This window comes from Apteryx mantelli, chromosome 5 (assembly GCF_036417845.1).
Source record: "Apteryx mantelli isolate bAptMan1 chromosome 5, bAptMan1.hap1, whole genome shotgun sequence".
NCBI lineage: Eukaryota > Metazoa > Chordata > Aves > Apterygiformes > Apterygidae > Apteryx > Apteryx mantelli.
The window spans coordinates 61,685,200-61,703,828 of NC_089982.1; the positions used below are offsets into that span (position 1 = coordinate 61,685,200).

At 40.1% G+C, this 18,629-nt stretch overlaps 1 protein-coding gene across 3 annotated transcripts in view; it reads left to right on the forward strand.

Moving 5' to 3' along the window:
* The window catches only part of SMIM14 (small integral membrane protein 14), a 57,307-nt gene extending 39,404 nt beyond the window's left edge, over positions 1–17,903 (forward strand). For all 3 annotated transcript variants that reach the window (XM_013949566.2, XM_067298120.1, XM_067298121.1), the window contains 3 exons: positions 4,337–4,385; positions 14,148–14,296; positions 14,740–17,903. In XM_013949566.2, coding sequence (XP_013805020.1) covers positions 4,337–4,385; positions 14,148–14,296; positions 14,740–14,772 — 231 coding nt within the window. In that variant the 3' untranslated portion in view covers positions 14,773–17,903. The remainder of the gene's footprint in view (positions 1–4,336; positions 4,386–14,147; positions 14,297–14,739) is intronic.
* The last annotated feature ends 726 nt before the right edge of the window (positions 17,904–18,629 follow it).

Sequence of the window (18,629 nt, forward strand, 5' to 3'; positions counted from 1 at the left end):
ATGCTGTTTACAATTTCTACTTAATTCATTTTGGACAATAAAAGATAAATTAGTTCATTTTTTGGCTCACATGCCAAAACATTTGTTGTATTTGGATGACGAACTGCACAGAGAATGTTAAAATTCAGACATAAAACTCTTAATTTAAATGGAAAAAATAATTTCTATGAATACTTAGTTTTGTCACCTTTGTCTCTCTTTTCTTTTGTTGAATAGATCCTGATGTTTCACTTAATTTCTGTGTTCTTTTTAAGGGCCTGATGCAAAATATACTGAAAAATATGAAAAGCTGTTACTACCTTGTGCCAATCAGCCAGTCAAATATTAATCTTCCAGTAAATTTGTATTGTTGAGTATATGGTGAGAGAGAGAGAGATCTCTGAAATATGAATAAAAACAATATATGATGCCTCTGAGTACATAAGACTATTTCAGAATTAACATATTCTAAGAATTATTTCTCCTTTCAGATTCTCCTCTCATCAAAAGTGCGGCGCTCCCACCTCGAGCGGTTCTGTGATCACCTACAGTCAGCCTTGGCCACTAAGCAACTGTTAAACTGAAAAATTGTCTGTATTTGAAAAGTCTTTTTGAGGAGTTTGTTGAAAAGAGGGAAAGACTGGTTCAGCTTTTTACTATTATTATCCCAGAAACCTTCATCCAAACTCCTCCTCCACATCTGAATAGCAAACCTAGGTACACAGGACAGTTTATTTCCAGTCCCTCATAATTCCGCCTTTTTCAGTTACCTGACGATTGAAATGTGCCACATTCAGTTTTGTCCAACAGCTGCTGTGTCCCTTAAGGGCGAGCTATCAGGAAAGAGATCGCTTTGGTAGGAGAAAGAGGGTTCTGGTTCCAGCAAGAGGTGTTATCTTTCCCAACTATTCAGCTTGCATAAGCTTTTCATATACGTGCCAGAATCTTTTTTCCTCTTTTGACTAATTTAATGAGTATAAAGGATCGGATTTGTGTTGGGTTACAAAGAACTGGAACCTAGTTCACCTGTGTGAATTGAGTGAAACCTGTTTTTACTGCTGCTCTTTTTCAGTTGTCTGCTGTGTGGTCACCCTGAGAGGACAACGCGCAGCCTGTCACTGCGCTGTTTTAAACAAACCTGTTAGGCAGCTCCCTGGCTCATGGAGCTCTCCTAAAGCTCGCGCTCACGAACAGGGAAGTTTTGCCTGCTCTTGTGGGCAGGAGGGGAAGGGGGCAGGAGAAGGTGTTTTAGTGTGCTTTCACCTTGTGATCTGCAGCTTCTTAAAACCTAATCGAGTCTGTGGGTAGGGTCATGTGCTGATCGAATCTTCTTGTAACACGAGTAGCTGTGATAAGAAATTTTGAAATTAACTAGAACACTTTCTAAGAAATATCTTTATTGTTGGATATGATTGTAGCAGAGACTGTGAAGCGTAATGCTTATAGGTGGGGATCTGTAAATCTGCATAATTATATGATTACATATTGTTTTCAGTTTAGATGAATTTCATACAACTTGTATTTTCAATTTATTTTTCTCTTGCAAATACCTATTTCACAATGTAATTTGAGGTTTCCAAACCTGCCTTGTGCAGTTAGCTTCTAAATCCCTATAAAAATAATGAAATATTTGATGTCCAAGACCCCTGAAGAGCACAGCTGCTTTATCTGATGACTCTGTACTTCGTAAAGGTTCCTCTGTACATTGTTCCTCCATAAATAAGCAGACTTTTTTCATATTGGCAGGATATCACCTCATATAACAGCATTTTTCAGCAGAGGTCTGTGGAACTACTCCTAATGGTATTTTTCCTAAGACTGCTTACTTACTGACGTATTTCTGTCATTGGTGTTTCCAGTAGCGCTTTTCATTCAAGAGTCTCAAAGCCTCGTCTGTTAAGAAGCCACCAAGGCTGCCCACAGGATAAAACTCAGTATCTTACAGACAACAAGCCTTTAAGCAAAACCCTCTGGACACACAAAATCTTAGGGATTTAATGCTTCTGTGCCTTAATAAGGTGGCCTACTGCATCAACAGGTGCTTCCAGACAGATGCAGTTCAGGCTTTTCATGAGGGAATGGTCAAGAGGCAGGTGAACAAAGAAGCATGGTGCAATCATGATCATCCCTCAGACCACTCTTCACAAAAGGCGTAGCGGTGGCCAGAGTGTCTTTCTGTTGTTGTTGTTGAACAAGCTTCTCTGGTGGTTAACGTACTCCTTTCAGTCAAAGCCTGAACTCTAACTTTTGTTTTGTGGTTGAAGCAACCTTTGTGGTAATGGAAGCCAATCAGGTAGGCAGGTGAAGGAACAAGATATTAACAGCCACAAAAAGTGCCTGCACCCTTTTTGAGATGTTTTTTATAGAAATGTTAATTGTGTAGTTTTAAAAAGTTGTATTTGGTTATGGTATCACATTTAGAACAGGAGATAAATAATATTGTGGTTAGAACACCTCTAGGCAGCATTGCCTCCCGTGCAGACAAGGTCAGCTGTATGAGCACTAGCCACCCTGGGGACAGGGGAGGGACAACTAGGTGTTAAATGCCAGCTGGCCTGTGTTATGTTTCTGGTCATACACTTACTGCCCCTCGTAACTCTGGGCAGCCTTCAGTGGTGGTGAGTACCTACAAACCATACTGTGCAGAGTAGGGATTATAAAGTAAGCCCTTTCTAGGGCTTAATTTGTGATCAGAAGATAACTATGTTGATCTCTTTAAAATGTAGATAAAGCAATATCCAGTTTTTCCAGTGCAGGAATCTCTCAACGTCAGATATTCCAAACTACTACTATCTGCTAATTTAAAACTTCCCCTCTAAAAATGACTTTCAGTTTGAAAATAAAATGACCTTCTATTGTTATGAAAGAAGGCCAGGAAGTATACAGTTTGATAGTATTTTTTTCAGACGAGGTAAGTAGGGCTTTTGCTTAAATTTCCCTTGCTGGTGTTTTTAACCATAAAAATAACTGAAAGGTTAAATCCAACCTTCCCAGTACTTCCTAAGGAACTTCTTGGTAGTCTTACTAAATTACTAGCAGATTGTAATATATTAATCAAAGAATGCAATGTGATCGATCTCTAATTCCTTTTTTTTTTTTCTTTCTCAAATGTGTCAGTCATTGCAGATAAGTATGTATAAAGGAAGAAGTATAAAATTTTCCAGATAAAAGCATCTTCCTCCTTCAGTTGCTCAGCTGTTTCTCTGTTGGTCTCTGCAGTTTGCTGTGCTTTGTATAATGTTATGAATATATATAACAAATAAGTATATCAGCTGTGCCAATACAAGGGGTTTGTACAAATTACTCATGCATTTCTTTCATAAGGAGCATCTTTTTATTTTTGTGTTTGTGTATTTACACTGATAATAAACAGATCAGCCTGTTGTGACAAGAAGTGTTGGGAGTTGTGACACTGCTGTGACATAAAACTTGTCATAAAACAAATGGCAGTTCTAACCAAGACATGGTAACAATTCTGTATTTTTTACAACTTTGATTATTAATCAGCGTAGTTTACTGAAGCAGGAAGTACAACCTACTTCCGTAATAAAGCAAACTAAATCCCATCCATTTAACCTCTCTGCTTCTGATAAAGAATATGATGTGTCTTCATTTTTTTTTGACTCTGTCATCTGTAACATAGGTATACTGATGTGCAGGATATCCAGTGTTGACTTTTCTTGCAATTACCGAGCTTACCTAGTCTATAAATGCAAATAGTCATTACGGTTAAACATAGTAAAAGTGTTCTAATATTTACCCATCAGTAAAGAGAAAAAAAAACAGTAAAATGCATTTTTAAACCTGTTTTTACAAAGGGTCTTAGGTGGAAAAAATAGTAACTGCTGAGTTTAACTGTGAAGCCTTAATTCTGCTCCTTTGTGCATAATCATTATCAAAGTCTGATCATTTATTATTACATAATCACAGAGTATTGTAGTGATACTTGATTTAAATAATAGTGATAACACCTACCCATTATAAATCCCCAAATGTATATGTGGGTGGAGAGTGTATCTGTTTCTAACGATGTCTGTATCTCTATAGATTTTTAACTTGAATTTAAAAAAGCAGTCAGTGGCTGCAGCCTTTATGGAAGCAATAGTGTTTTGGTCAGATAATTTGATGTTGCTATGTAAATAGGGTTCAGAAACCTCCTCAATACCTGGTTTGTTTGTTTGTTTGTTTTTTGGGGGGGGGGTTCCTACATCATAAGTCAAATGTGATGCAGTAAAGGATTGGTTAGAATCTTCCTTATCTTGAACTTGTGCTCTGATAGTATACTAAATAATGATTTTAGTAAAAGCTTACCAAGGCTTGTTGCTAATTGTAGTGCCTTTCCTTTTCTCTGTTTCAGTTGAGACAATCACAGTCATACTGCACGGACACAGAATGCCTTCAGGAATGTGAGTAACTGTGGGGATCAGATGTGTGGAAGTAAAATAAATAGCAGTAATTAAAATACAGTTTGACTTGTCTTTGAAATTCAGCAGTTGATTTAACACTATATGAACATATTAAATTAAATGAAATATTACATTACTGAAGTCATTCTGTGAGGGAGGTAATTTCTGAGCATCAGTGATTCAAACTAACCTTTGTATATTTGAAGCATTGCATGGAAGAGGCAGTGGTGAGCTAGCTGGAGGTGTCAGTATACCAGCACCACCCTTGATCAGGCCCCAAACTTTATTGAATCTTAGCATTAACCTCCAAGTAGAATGATTTCAGTTTTTCCCCAAAGAGAGAATTTGGAGGGGGGCTTTATTTGTCCCCCTAGCTTTCATGGCAGCCTAACCAGTAAAGACTGGAGATTCTGTGAAATCCACAGATCCCCCTGCATGCACGTGTTCATGCCTGGGGCTGAGTAACTTATTGTCATTACTGTGAACCCTCTACCTCTGCCGTTAGGAAGAGGAGACTCCCCATCAGCACTAGCTGATAAGCTGACATACCCTGTGACTGCATTTCTGTCTGACTTGGTAGCTGCGTAGTTAATGCAGCAGAGTACTGAGGTGTACACTTCCTTGAATTTTCTCTGGAACACATCAAAAAAACCTCCCAAGCAGTGAGGATTACTAGGATAATCAAATGTCATCAGCTTCTGCAAGGAAGCAGAGCTGTGCGGAGGTTCTGCAGTAATGTAAGCGTGCCCTGAGGCGCTCTGTTTACACTTTTCATGGTCTAGAGGGAACATCGCCAAATGCTTATAAATAAAAATTAAGTGGATCTGTTTTTCCTATGTTGCTTTACCAATTGAGCATATGAACTCACTCAATTAGCCTGCATTAGGATTACTGTAAGGCTCCAAGAAAGCGGGCAGCACCTGAGCAGAGTTCCTGGAAGTAAGAACTGCTGGTGCTTGTGTCTTCTGCAAGTCCACGAGCAGTGCAGTCAGGGTTCCCAGGATGGCAGGGAGAGTGCATGCCTTCGCTTCCTCCCATGTTCATCCCTCTTCAGTCTCCAGTAAATCCTGTTTAGAGCTGGGAAGCTAGCTTGTACTTGCACTGTGCCTTCTTCCCAGTGTGAAATAGCCCCAGTTTCATGGCCATCATGGGCTGAAGGGATAAAGCTATGACCTTTTCCAGATATCCCCAGAAAAAAAGTTGGAAGCATATGTGCCAAAACTGTGCTGCTAGCTTTACTCTTGCCTTATGGGCTTTCCAAGTTATGCTGTGTGTTTGAAACTTCCAGCATCCCTGCTCTTCCAAATGCACCTGTCCTGGAGCAGACTTTTTTAGTCTCCTAGACCTTAGACTTCTGTCTCTAGTTTTCTCTTGAATCACACGCATCCAGGTGTGGGAAAGAGGCAGGCGACAGGAGACAAAATATTTCCTGTGTTTGAAGCAGACACAGACAGGCTCTGCAGCCTTCTGAGCTGTAGTCCACAGTCAAAACCAAGTGGCAGTAGATTATTGTCACTCAAGCCTTGGAAGTTTTGGTTTATCAATATTTATGAAGCTTGCAGGCTGAAGACCATATAAATGAGTAAGTTCTGTTTTTATGGGTACAAAGCTTTTGTGATAGCTTTCATGTTACCAAGCCATAGTACAGTAGAGATGTGGATGGTTTGTGGCAAATAGCTTTCCATCCTGAAAGAGATTCTTGCAATAACTGTGTGTGCAGATGCAAGCAATTTGGCAGCAATTGTTCTAAACCAGTGGTTTGTTTCAAAAACCAAAGCAAAAATTATAGAGTAAATCCACTCCTGTGTCATTATATTGCCTTAAATTTAGTTCCAGCAAAGGTATTTTTATGCTGACGCAGCAACACTCTGACTGCCTCTTTGTCCGATTATTCTGTGATGCTTTTGTGATTCTGTGCTTGGACTAACTTGAGCAGTGTAAGACTCCCAGGAGTCAAAGGCAAAAATAAACACATGAGCCTCAGAAAGCTTAGAAAGACATTTTCAGAGACAGATTATAACAATTCTGGGCCCAGCTTCGTGAAAACTGCACCTCCTCTCTCCTGTCCATTCCTTCATTTCTGTTCTGTTGAGCTTTATCATGATGAGCTTATGTTCTGGGTGGATGCCCTCTTCCCTTGGTCCTGCAGCTCCTTTTCCTTTTATTTGGTGACTTTGTTTCATCATTTCAGGGCTTCGATATGAGAAATCTTGTTTTACTCCCACCCATTTGCTCATTCCCAGGAATTGCTTTTCTTTTGGAAGTACAGCTGGGAATGTTGTCATACTCAGATTCTTAAGTTACAAGGTTGTGGAATAACTGATGAGATGTGTGTGGTTTTGTTTTGGGAAACATCAGGGTTGTGGTTCAGTTGGTGTCACAGCAGCGTCATGTGTTATGCTGTTGCTACCAGCTGAAAGTTCTCAGAAACACCCTACATTGATTCTTCCTGGGTACACTTCATTTCTTCAACTCCTGATTTCAGAAGATATTTAGGTTTTTGGAGCCAGATCAAAACAGTAGCACCAAATTATGTATAGGGCGCTCTCATGCATATTTTTATGATACTATCTCTAATTTCTTTTTTACTGTTTGTTGTTAGCACCATTCTGTTATAGTGACTGTAGTGCCGAGAGTTTCCTGCCAAGGTCAGGACCAGTGCTCTTAGATTTATATTCCTACGTACAGGAGCATATGAGCACCACTTCAGAGGGCTTTTGGGCACTATGCTTGATGGCTGTTCCACTGCTGATTCTCCCTCAGAATATGTGCTGTGACTGTAAAGCACCTATTTTGATGACTGTTCCCTCCGTTTCAGTGGGTACCTTGGAGAAATAAGGCTGAAGGTTTTAAATATGCAACACATTTAATATTCTGTTGGGATTCTTTATGTGCAACACATCAGAAGATCTTACAGTGTCCATTAGAATGAGGAATAAAAGTGGTAATTCTTCTCTGAATTCTGTCTAATGCAAATGTAGGGTAGTGGAGCTAGGAGGATTTCTCTGAAATGTGTTACTATTGCAACACCAGCAGTTCATCCAGCACAGGGAGGATCCGCAGCTGGTACTGAGCTAGTCTGATGGCTCATGGCCCTCCCAAGTCAGCCTACCATGTGGAAGGGAATCAGGGGGCACCGCCTGAATTTTTTTCTCTATATTCTAGCAACTCCCAGATGGTCTGACCTGGATTTACTACATTCATATTTTCAACTCTACTTTTCTAAATGCTCTAGTAGTTTGTAATATTAACAGTCAGAGATGACTGTCCTAGATGTTGTCTGCCCTATTTCCAGCTTTTTGTGTATTTTAAAATGAACATGTGATTCACCTTGAGTCGTACTCATGTAGGAGAGTTACAGCAGCCTAACCTAACAGCATGAAATGTCTGCCAGTTTTTCCCTCCCTTTTCTGGTAATTCCCTTCTACCTTCTTGTGCTCCAGTTCTTTTGGCTCTCCTCAGTTTCCCTATCTGTGCCTTTGAGAAAGTCAGCTTTGCAGGGGTTGTCTACTGAAGGCCTCACAGGCTCTTTGTCTTCCCTGTTGATTCATCTGTAAAACACCTCTTTCTTCATAGTGTTTCCTGCTTTTTTGTCAGAGATCAGGAAGGGCTAAAAACACCATGGAAAGAAGGCACATGTCAGAGAGCATATTTTTGCCTCTCCACATGCAGCTGTTAAACAGTAAAAGTCTGAAGATCCAAAGGAGATCTCTCTACCATGCAAGGAGACAAAAAACACCTCATGGAATACACTTCTGCAGTACAAGAAAGGCAGTCTTCCCTCTTTACCTTTAGAGTACAACCCTCACTGAATCACAGAATCGCTGAGGTTGGAAGGGACCTCTGGAGATCATCTAGTCCAACCCCCCTGCTCAAGCAGGGTCACCTAGAGCACATTGCACAGGATTGCATCCAGGTGCGTTTTGAATATCTCCAGAGAAGGAGACTCCACCACCTCTCTGGGCAACCTGTTCCAGTGCTCTGTCACCCTCACAGTGAAAAAGTTTTTCCTCATGTTCAGATGGAAGTGTCTGTGTTTCAGTTTGTGCCCGTTGCCTCGCGTCCTGTCGCTCGGCACCACTGAAAAGAGTCTGGTCCCATCCTCTCGACACCCTCCCTTCAGATACTTGTACACATTAATAAGATCTCCTCTCAGCCTTCTCTTCTCCAAGCTAAACAGGCCCAGCTCTCTCAGCCTTTCCTTATAAGAGAGATGCTCCAGTCCCCTAATCATCTTCGTAGCCCTTCGCTGGACTTGCTCCAGTAGTGCCACATCCCTCTTGTACTGGGGAGCCCAGAACTGGACGCAGTACTCCAGATGTGGCCTCACCAGGGCTGAGTAGAGGGGGAGAATCACCTCCCTTGACCTGCTGGCAACACTCTTCCTGATGCACCCCAGGATACCATTGGCCTTCTTGGCCACAAGGGCACATTGCTGCCTCATGCTTAACTTGGTGTCCACCAGCACTCCCAGGTCCTTCTCAGCAGAGCTGCTTTCCAGCAGGTCAACCCCCAACCTGTACTGGTGCACGGGGTTATTCCTCCCCAGGTGCAGGACCCTGCACTTCCCTTTGTTGAACTTCATGAGGTTCCTCTCCGCCCACCTCTCCAGCCTGTCCAGGTCTCTTTGAACGGCAGCACAGCCCTCTGGTGTATCTGCCACTCCTCCCAGTTTGGTATCGTCAGCAAACTTGCTGAGGGTGCACTCTGTGCCTTCATCCAGGTCATTGATGAAGAAGTTGAACAAGACTGGAGCCAGGACTGACCCCTGGGGGACACCGCTAGCTACAGGCCTCCAATTAGACTCTGTGCCACTGATCACAACCCCATGAGCTCTGCCATTCAGCCAGTTCTCAATCCACCTCACTGTCCACTCATCTAACCCACACTTCCTGAGCTTGTCTATGAGGATGCTATGGGAGACAGTGTCAAAAGCCTTGCTGAAGTCTAGGTAGACAACATCCACTGCTCTCCCCTCATCTACCCAGCCAGTCATTCCATCATAGAAGGCTATCAGATTGGTTAGGCATGATTTCCCCTTGGTGAAGCCGTGCTGACTACTCCTGATCACCTTCTTGTCCTCCACATGCTTGGAGATGGCTTCCAGGATGAGCTGCTCCATCACCTTTCCAGGGATGGAGGTGAGGCTGACTGGCCTGTAGTTCCCTGGGTCCTCCTTCTTGCCCTTTTTGAAGACTGGGGTGACATTGAAATGCTTGAAATCAGAGAAATGCTGAAATCAGAGAAATGAAAAATAGCACTTTAAAAGGAGAACTCGGCTCATGTAAGACATACTTAACAAGGGCATTTATTTATTTTACTGTTCATATTCTTAAGATTTCGCTTGCACAGTGGCTGACTTTCGATCTTCAGAAATGATTTTTACCAACCTCATCACTTTAGTAGCTTTGACTGCCTTCTATTAGAACATTGAATGAGGTGGCAAACATCTGTCACACAAAATTTCTTTTCCCTTCCAGTCTGTCTCTGGGAGAAGACTAGTTTATGTGGCCTAGTGTTGTTTTGCAGCTACTAAAAGCACCTGTCACTCTCTGTTTCTGTAGGAGAAGGCAAGCCAAATACTTATGTCTTGTACCTGGACCAACGGAAAGGATTCACCATAGTCATTAGCTCCCATGGGAGTTCATCCCACGGTCTCTGGGAGCCCCCCATAAAACCTTTTCCTGTACAGAGATAATTCAGCTATGGTAGAAAGTTCCAGGTAACCTCAGGGGCAGAACTGCCCACAGACTTCATTAGGAGTTACGTGGTTATATAGGTATGCTGAGCCCAAAGGACCAGGTACTTTGAAAATAAAGATATTGGACTAAATTCAGTTTTCTGTGGACAGCCAGGTTAGGGATTAAGAGTTTTGCTGAGCTCAGTGACATAGGTTACATTCTGTAGTAGTTGGTATCTCCAAAGCACTGAAGATTAATAACCAGACTTTGCAGTAATTGAGGTGGAGGATGGCAAGGACATTCATCTTTGAGGCCAGGATGGGACAATTTCTTAGCCATCTGGAAAAATTAGAAAATATCATCCACTGGTGCTCTTGTAGGACAACCTTATATCTACAAGGAATAAAAAAACACTCCTGAATTACTTGCAAAAATATCAATTATAGGTAAAACCACTGCGGATGTAAACTAAGAGTTTTCTTTTGTTTCTTCTGTTTTCTTCTGCCCATCAGCATAAATTCCATCCTGCTTGGTTTCAGCTTCAGTCAACTGTTCTCCATCCATAAGCTGGTCTCAGCTGATTATTTTGCCATCTCCGTGATGGAGCTCTTTGTAGTGAAAGATTTGTTTCTTCTGCATATTACTGCGCCCAGTAGCTATAACAGCTTCTTGTCTGTTCTCTTGATTCGTGATGCAAGGCTTGGAAAAGTGTGATTTACCCCAGATATGTGAGACTTTGCGTATCCTCTTCTCCTTATGTTAAGAGATTAAAGTAGCAGATTCTGAAATATCTCACATCCTTATTAAAACACATGGTCATTTGTAAAAGAAGTGGGTTTAACAGTACTTGAATAGTATAAACAGTGCTGTGACTGTTTTAGAATCCGGCATGCTTTGAGTAGGTAGCGCAGGACCAGGCTGTGTTAAATCAGCTGTTGCCGTACTTAACTTAGTCTAGAATATGTTTCAGCACACTTGGCTCCATCCAAAGTGTATTACAACCCAGGCTCGATAGAAATTGTGTCTGGTAGGAATACCTGTAGTTTCCCTTTGCGATTCCTTCTGCTCCCTTCTTTGACCCATAGCATGAACTGACCTAGCAGCATTTACTTACCCTAAACTTTGTGTAAACATGGACCCTAAAGGTACTGTGGTTCAGCAAAACTCCAAGCACTTCCAGAAGGCAGCCTGACTACTCCTTATTTCTCTCCATCGAATGGGGAATCCAGCATAACAGGTTATCTGAATTTTCAATGTTCTTCTCAACATATGTGCCAAAGTAGTCTGAAGTGCTGCTGGAGGTAGTCTCAGGATGGCTATTAGTGCTGTCTGGAATCCCAAAAATAAAGCAGTTTTTCTTTTCATACCAAATTATATGCTAGTTTACTGGATTGAGTATATAAGGTCATTCAAGTTTTTAAATACTGATGCATCATGCTGATATGAGATTGCAAATCTAAACTCTTACCTGTGTAATTGCATATGCTGTCCCGAATCAGTTTTATGTTAGAATTTAATGAATTAAAAACTATAACATTTTCATTTACTTTTCATTTCGTTTACATTTACTTACTATAGTTTCCACTATACCTTCACCTCATACACAGCAGCCTGTATGGCGCTCTCCAAAAGAAATGCCATTTGTAATTGAATATGCCTTTTATTATAATTGCTCTGTATTAGCAACTTCTTGAATTTAGAAATGTCTCTGTATTGGATATTTAGAAGATGGAGCTCTGTCAGTTTTGTTTGCTTATAAAGCATTAATGGTTTCACTGGTGCTGTGAAAAGTCTGAATTTCCATTATACATTTTTATTTTTCTTCTTTGACATTTTTGAGTGCATGCAATGTTGGCAAAGGTTGTCAGTCCAACAGTTCTGCCTTGTGAAGGTCTTATTCACAGAACAGCTGTGTTTTGAATGGAGTAGCTGTAAGCTTCCCCACAGTGCCCCACTGCTGTGTCTTAGCTGCATTTTGAAGAAACCACTTTTAGAGATGAGCTTTGATTAAAAATGCTACTTAGTGTGACAGGGATGAGAATGGTTCTCTGATATCAGCATTAACCTTCAAATGAAATGACTGACTCCAGCAGTTTACTGGGTATAGATTAACTAGCAAATGTTAAATCATAACAACTTCCAACCAATATTTAGTAATCCAGACTTGACTCCATAATGAGGCAATCCAAATGACTTGATGAGACAACTGGAAAATCTGGTGGATATCAGTCTTCATGTGGAATTCCACCAGACGTTGAAGTTTTCAACTTTAGTAATAAAATAGAGTAGCCCTTCTTGTTCTGAAGGTTAATTCATTATAGCGTTGTATTAATTGGCTTTGAAAACAAACTGTTAACACTTTAAAGTCAATGGCAGATTTTCTTTTGGATTCAGAAAGTGTATTTTCAGGAAGCAAGAGAAGAAAATTGGCCTTAATATTGTAATATTAAATAAAGTGTTTTAATTTTAGTAATTTTATAGAATAGAATATTACTTGTTTTATTGGCAGCACAAGAAGAAAGCTAGCTTAGTAGATGAAGATGCTAATCTTGAGAATCAGGTTGAGTTCTGTGCTCTGCCACAGGTTTCCTGGGTGGCAGTCAAGCTATACGGTCCACTAGAGACTAATAGTATTGCTCTACTATGTGAATAAATACAGTGAATACTGTTAGGGGCTTAGATACTATTGTAAATGCAGCCATGTAAGTACCATTGATGGTGAGCTATATATTGGTTTACACTTCAGTTGACAACATTAGTTATAATTTGATTATTTGAAATGATGTTCCAGAGGAAAAAAGTTGAAGCTTTCAGATGTGCTGTTTTTTGCAAGACTTTCTTGACCCCAAAAGACTAACCAGCCATCTCCAATCTGGGGGGACTTTCTCAGTTTTATTTCCATGCTCTGAAGTCTCAGCCATTCTTTATGAAAACTGGATGTAAAATTTGTATATTGTTCCTTGGCTTTGCTTTTTTCATATGCCTCATCAGCATTTTGCTTCCCCTTCTAACAGATTTTTTTCCCTGATGCTATCAGAAATACCACATGACCTAGATGACCAGTCATGGAGATCTAGCATATCTGACACTGACACTTGTTTGAACAAATCCTCAATAAATAACTTAGAGTTAGCTGCTTACATTAGCTAACAAAATTGTAAGCATTAGTTTGCTTACTTCTTGCTAGAATTAGCATGTTCTCTTTGTCTGGACTAACAGAGTTTAAGCTATTGTCTCTAATGCCATCAGCTTCTAGCTAGTGGAGTCAGTGGATCCACTCAGAGAGGTGAACTGATGCTGATGTTCTTTTAACCTGGGTTAAAAATGTGCTTGGGTTTCTACTGCAGGACCCAGGCATACTTCTCCGTTCCATGTGCCAGGGATCAACCAGGTTCCCAGCCTGGATAGTCCGGGGACCAGGATCATGGGACGTATCATGCAGCACAAATGTTGAGATGTCGCCACAGAGAATTAGGCCCTGCTACTCACTGAAGATAATGTCTCGCTGCACCCTGACGCATCTGCCGTATTCTGAAAGTAGCCTAGTGTACACGCACAACATGTAGGATTTGCAGTGCTATTGACTTATCAGAGCATGACAATGACTTAAGATTTCCCCTGTAAGACGTTTCAGTCTTATTTTTGTATCTGTGGGAGGCAAAAAAACAAACACCAATGTACGCGTGGGTTTTTTTTCCCCACATAAATATGTTGCTGGGGTTTATTGTGCTGAGTTTGATTTCATAAAATTCAACACCTTAGTAATATAATGTGTATTCATCATCTCCAGTTCACTGAAAGTTGATGTGAAGTAAGAAATATTCATGAAAATTCTGGGAATTTCAATTAAATCTTATGAAACAGATTCTCCCTTTTCAAACGGAGAGGAAACATGATAAAAATGGTGTAGCATTAACAAAGAATTATTTGTCTTAAAGCCAAAAGAAAGGACTAATAAGAAAACTGGATTGACAAATAAATTTTAGTTTTTTCTGAGATTTATGGTACACTTTTGTTTTCATTTTGGGAAAAGACCTCTGCTATCACTTTGTTTTATAACTTGAGTTTTCCTTGTCTGTAGTGCCAGGACCAAATTCCTCCAGTGACAATGGCATCAGCTTTGCCATGATAATGATGGCCTGGGTGGTGATTGCACTTGTCTTGTTCTTAATGAGGCCTAGTAATCTGAGAGGATCCAATACAGCTGGAAAGCCAACCAGTCCACATAATGTAAGTGTGTCTTAAAGTGCCCTGCAGAGAGACTCTGCAATAATCTAAATTTAATTGTTTTTACTAGAGACTTTATGTTATGGTCTTCCCCCCCCCCCCCTTAAATTGGTTTTTCTGTATTTTCTCTGGTTGGAACAGTCTTCTTCAGTATAAGGGAAAAATCACAGGTTTTGTAGAAGTAAGTAAACAAAATTACAGCATGAAACTGTGGGAAGAACATCTTTGTCTTAGATGTGGGATGATGGAAAAGTCCCTGTTGAGGCTGGAAACAGTATTGTCGTTTGATGCTCATGTACTCTGAATATTGAAAGAGATCGTGAAAGGTCTTAAAAGAAAGTGCTATGTTTCTCTTCTGAGTTCTTTTTGTTGCTAAGTCCTCTGATGTGAAGCACTGTTTCTAATCTTGTGTGGGCTTTTTTTCTTTTCCTCCTTTCTTCCCCTAGGAACAAGAGCCACCGGCCCCTCCTGTGGACTAGAGTTTTCAATATTGGAAAAGCTCAGCAGCTAAAACCTTGCACGACCAAATGAACGAAGTGACCAGATTACTCCTAAACCCCATTCAATACTGTTTTCTTTTCTCATTTACATAAAGCAGAATTATCATTCAGCAGTTATCTTCATGAACTGCTTTAGCTACTTAAATTTTAAGTTAATTTTTGCTTTGTATGTAATTACTATTTCTAGTAGGTGATAATTTGATTAAATGATAAGGCGTTACAGGGATTTTTTGGGTGTTATTGTAACTGTGGACGTTCCACTTAGCTTCTTTCTGTTACAGCGATCTTAATTTCTTTGCAGTGGTTTCTGGTATTCGTTGAAGGAAAGTGAAAATCCCTGTGCATCTATAAAAATGGAAGATTACTGATCATTCTTCAGAATAATCCCTATTTTTTCTCCGGTATATTTTTGAGAGTTATATTATGGTTGCAATCATTAGTTTAGTGATGTGGTGGAAAAAAAGAAATTATTTTGTATTTGCCCTCAGTTCAGAGCAGCTTTTAGTCAGGTCTTTGGACCACTAACATAGTTTTCAGGGTTGTTGGCAAAAGCATGGATTGTCCACTAGAATTAAAGTACGTGTGTATGCGTGCAAAGAAGTGAATGTGATAATTGCCATTGTCAAAGCCTTTGCATATATATTGGGAACTTTACACAAAAGATTATACCACCAAAAATGAAATTAACTTAATCTTTTCATTAATAAATGATATATCTTATTCAATATACTGTCAAAAACAATTTATTCCAAAACCTAATTTGTTTACTTACAGATTTTATGAAAAGAGAAATCTAGTGACAAGAACTTGGTAGAATTTTCTGTCCTGGATATAACTTTTTAATAATGAGTATCTTAACAAATTTTTAGCCATGATGTAATGGACAGGATGAAATCATACCAACGGGTTACCAACTTCTGAAATACCACACATACATACTGGATGTTCATTTTTTTCACCTGTATGTTATCAGCAATTCTTAACATTTCATCTTTATTTACTGGTTGTAATTGTAGAATAACAAAATTGCAGGTGACCATATAGGGCATGTCTTTTCCCTCTAATATTTGTGTGTGTGTGTGGTGTGTGTTTGTTTGTGTTTGTGCATATGTGTGGCTGTGCACGTATCTGTGCACATCTTCCATTTTAACAAATGGGAATGACTTTTTTTATGTACATTAATTTAAGGACATTTTAAAGATGTACAGAAAAGTGACACTGTATATTTTTCTTGATTAATTTGAAAAAATCGATGAGAATAATATAAAGAGCATTTTTATGTTACCAACATGGAGCTTCTTTCTTTAAAGGTCAGTAGAATAGGCATATGGGAATTCAAAGCCTTGCTCTACAAACCTTTATTTCATGAAGATTTTAGCTGTGGAGCTGAAGGGACTAACTGTTCACGTGCATAAAGGTTTGTATTAATGGGCTCTAACAAAATCTCACATTGGATCCCATGGTTGATAGACACAGGGTTTTCCTCCTCAGGGTAATGACAGGTTAGCTAAGCCTCCTTGTAAGGGTACAGCGTAGACCTGAAGAAAGGCTTCTGTAATTTGACACAATTGCCCACTGAATTTCTGTGGAACAGTATGCTCCCAAGCAATACATAGGAGCACATGTTTAAAATAACGAAGAGTGGGCCAGGTGCTCTCAGTCACATCAGTGCAATGCCATGTAAAGCGATGGAGTTGCAGCCGAGAACTGAGAGCATTTGTCCTACTGTGTCTAATGGTGTACAGGCCACAAACACTGTGTAAAGATGTCCCTGGGACATGCAATCTGACTGTGCTTGTTTTTTGCCTTCCTTGTGCATTTGTGTTTGGGATAATATTTTGAACAGCTTAAGTAATACAGCATCATTTTGTTGAACCGACAAGAAAACATAATCTACTACACTGGCCTTTTCTCCGAGAACTTTTGGCCAGAGTTCTTCACTATTGGATGCATAAAACAAGCTTCTAATTGATTAAATAACCAGCTAAAACAGGCTTCATTTCAGGCAGAGGGAGCCATTCCTGGTCCTGTTGAAGTCAGTGAGATTTACAGCAGATGCTCCTCACTTCTAAGGATATCATTCTTGCTTTACTTAAATGTCTGTGTAGGTATTTATAAAACTCACCATGTGCACCCAGCTCTAATGGTCTTGGCAAATGAACTTTTTGTTCAGAGAAATGTTGTGTTTTACATTTAAATGAAGTGTCTTTCCTTGAAATTCCTCTAAGTAATTGTCCCAGTGATTTTATACGTGTATGCTTTCCTCATGTAAATTGCTATTTTAAATTTTCTATGTGAAAGAACAACATTGGAAATATTTTATTGTAAAATGTTTTACTAAAGAGCCAGGCCACTATCCCACAGCAAAATGTATGCCTTTTAAATTCAGAGATACTCTCTTCAGGGCATAACCTTCAGATCACCACTCTTTAATTAAAGTAAAAGTAACTAATTATAGGACTGTATTTTGCCACTCTTATTCATGTTAAATAGTGCCTTACTCATCAAGTAGTTGCACTGAAGTTTGTGGGACTACTCTGAGATAATGTACTAGTAGCAGCTTTAGTAAGGGTGGCAGAAATCTGGCCTTTAGTGATGTAGTTTGCGATGAAATAATTGTAGCATGGTTGCAGATGTTCATGGTAAATTTTGACAAGAAGTGTGGAAGAGATTAGTGGGATGTGAAGCTTCAGGATATGATTAATTGTGTAATAAAGGTTTTAAGCTCAGTAAGAGACAAGTTGTAGCAACTTGGGAAGTACGGAGGACAGTTTACAGTTATACTTTAGCTTAGAACTTTGTTAAAACAATAGTATTTTTAGAGTCTGCTTAACACAATTATTATACTCTGAAATGAGAAATCATATGTATTCATGTAGTGTCTGCAGATCACTTAGCCTTGTAATGTTCATTATTGAAAAAGGAAGAGTGATGATGTGATGTACCTAATGTAAATTGGTGGTTTAAAATGTCTGAATTATGCCAAACAAAAATCATCTGTGCCATTTGCAGTTTCCTAGTAATCTTTTACTGAGTACTTGGATTGGGATAAAGGGCTTGTACTATGCACTTTTTATTGACTTAACAAAATAAATAGCAAACATTAGTAACCTTTTGTCTTTGTCTGTTAGTTTTTATCTAAGATGCAGGATTGCACCAACCTACCAATTTCTAAGCTAATTTAAAATGATCTAAAAGTAAGTATCAGTAAAATCAGTGTCATTTAAAAGTTTTAAAATGTAAGTTCTAACTTTTCTCATGCACACATGCCTTCTATGTGCATCTCAGCCAAGTCAGAATAATTATAAGCATTTTGAGATACTTCTGTGACCAACACACATCTCTGCCTGTAACAACAGAAGCCAAATATGCCCATTATGTTGCTTCATTTTTAGATCAAATCCTACCACCTCTGGGATTTGCAATCTGTTATTTTCTAGCCCCAGTTCTTAGCAGTGACACATTCAGATCCCATCCGCGTTGGACTGTGCACTACTGATAAAGCAAGAAATTGTTGGCGCTTTTAGTACGCCGTCTGGAGCAGCTTGCACTGAAGGCGTGGGTGCGCCATGCGGATACGCGGGCCGTCTCCTTCCCTGGCGGTCGCTCGGCCCGCCCAGAGGTGCAGCGAGGCTGGAGGGGAGCGCCGCGGGGACGCTGCGGTGCGCCGGGAAGCCGGGGGGACCCGCTGCCTCCCTCGCCCCCCCCGCGGGGTGCAGGGTGCCGCTGCCTCCTCCCGCAGGGAGTGCGGGGCGCTGAGCCCTGCCTCCGCAGCCGCTCGGATCCCACGCGTTGGGCGTTTCTGCGTTAACCCCGGGGGGCAGAAGGGAAAATGC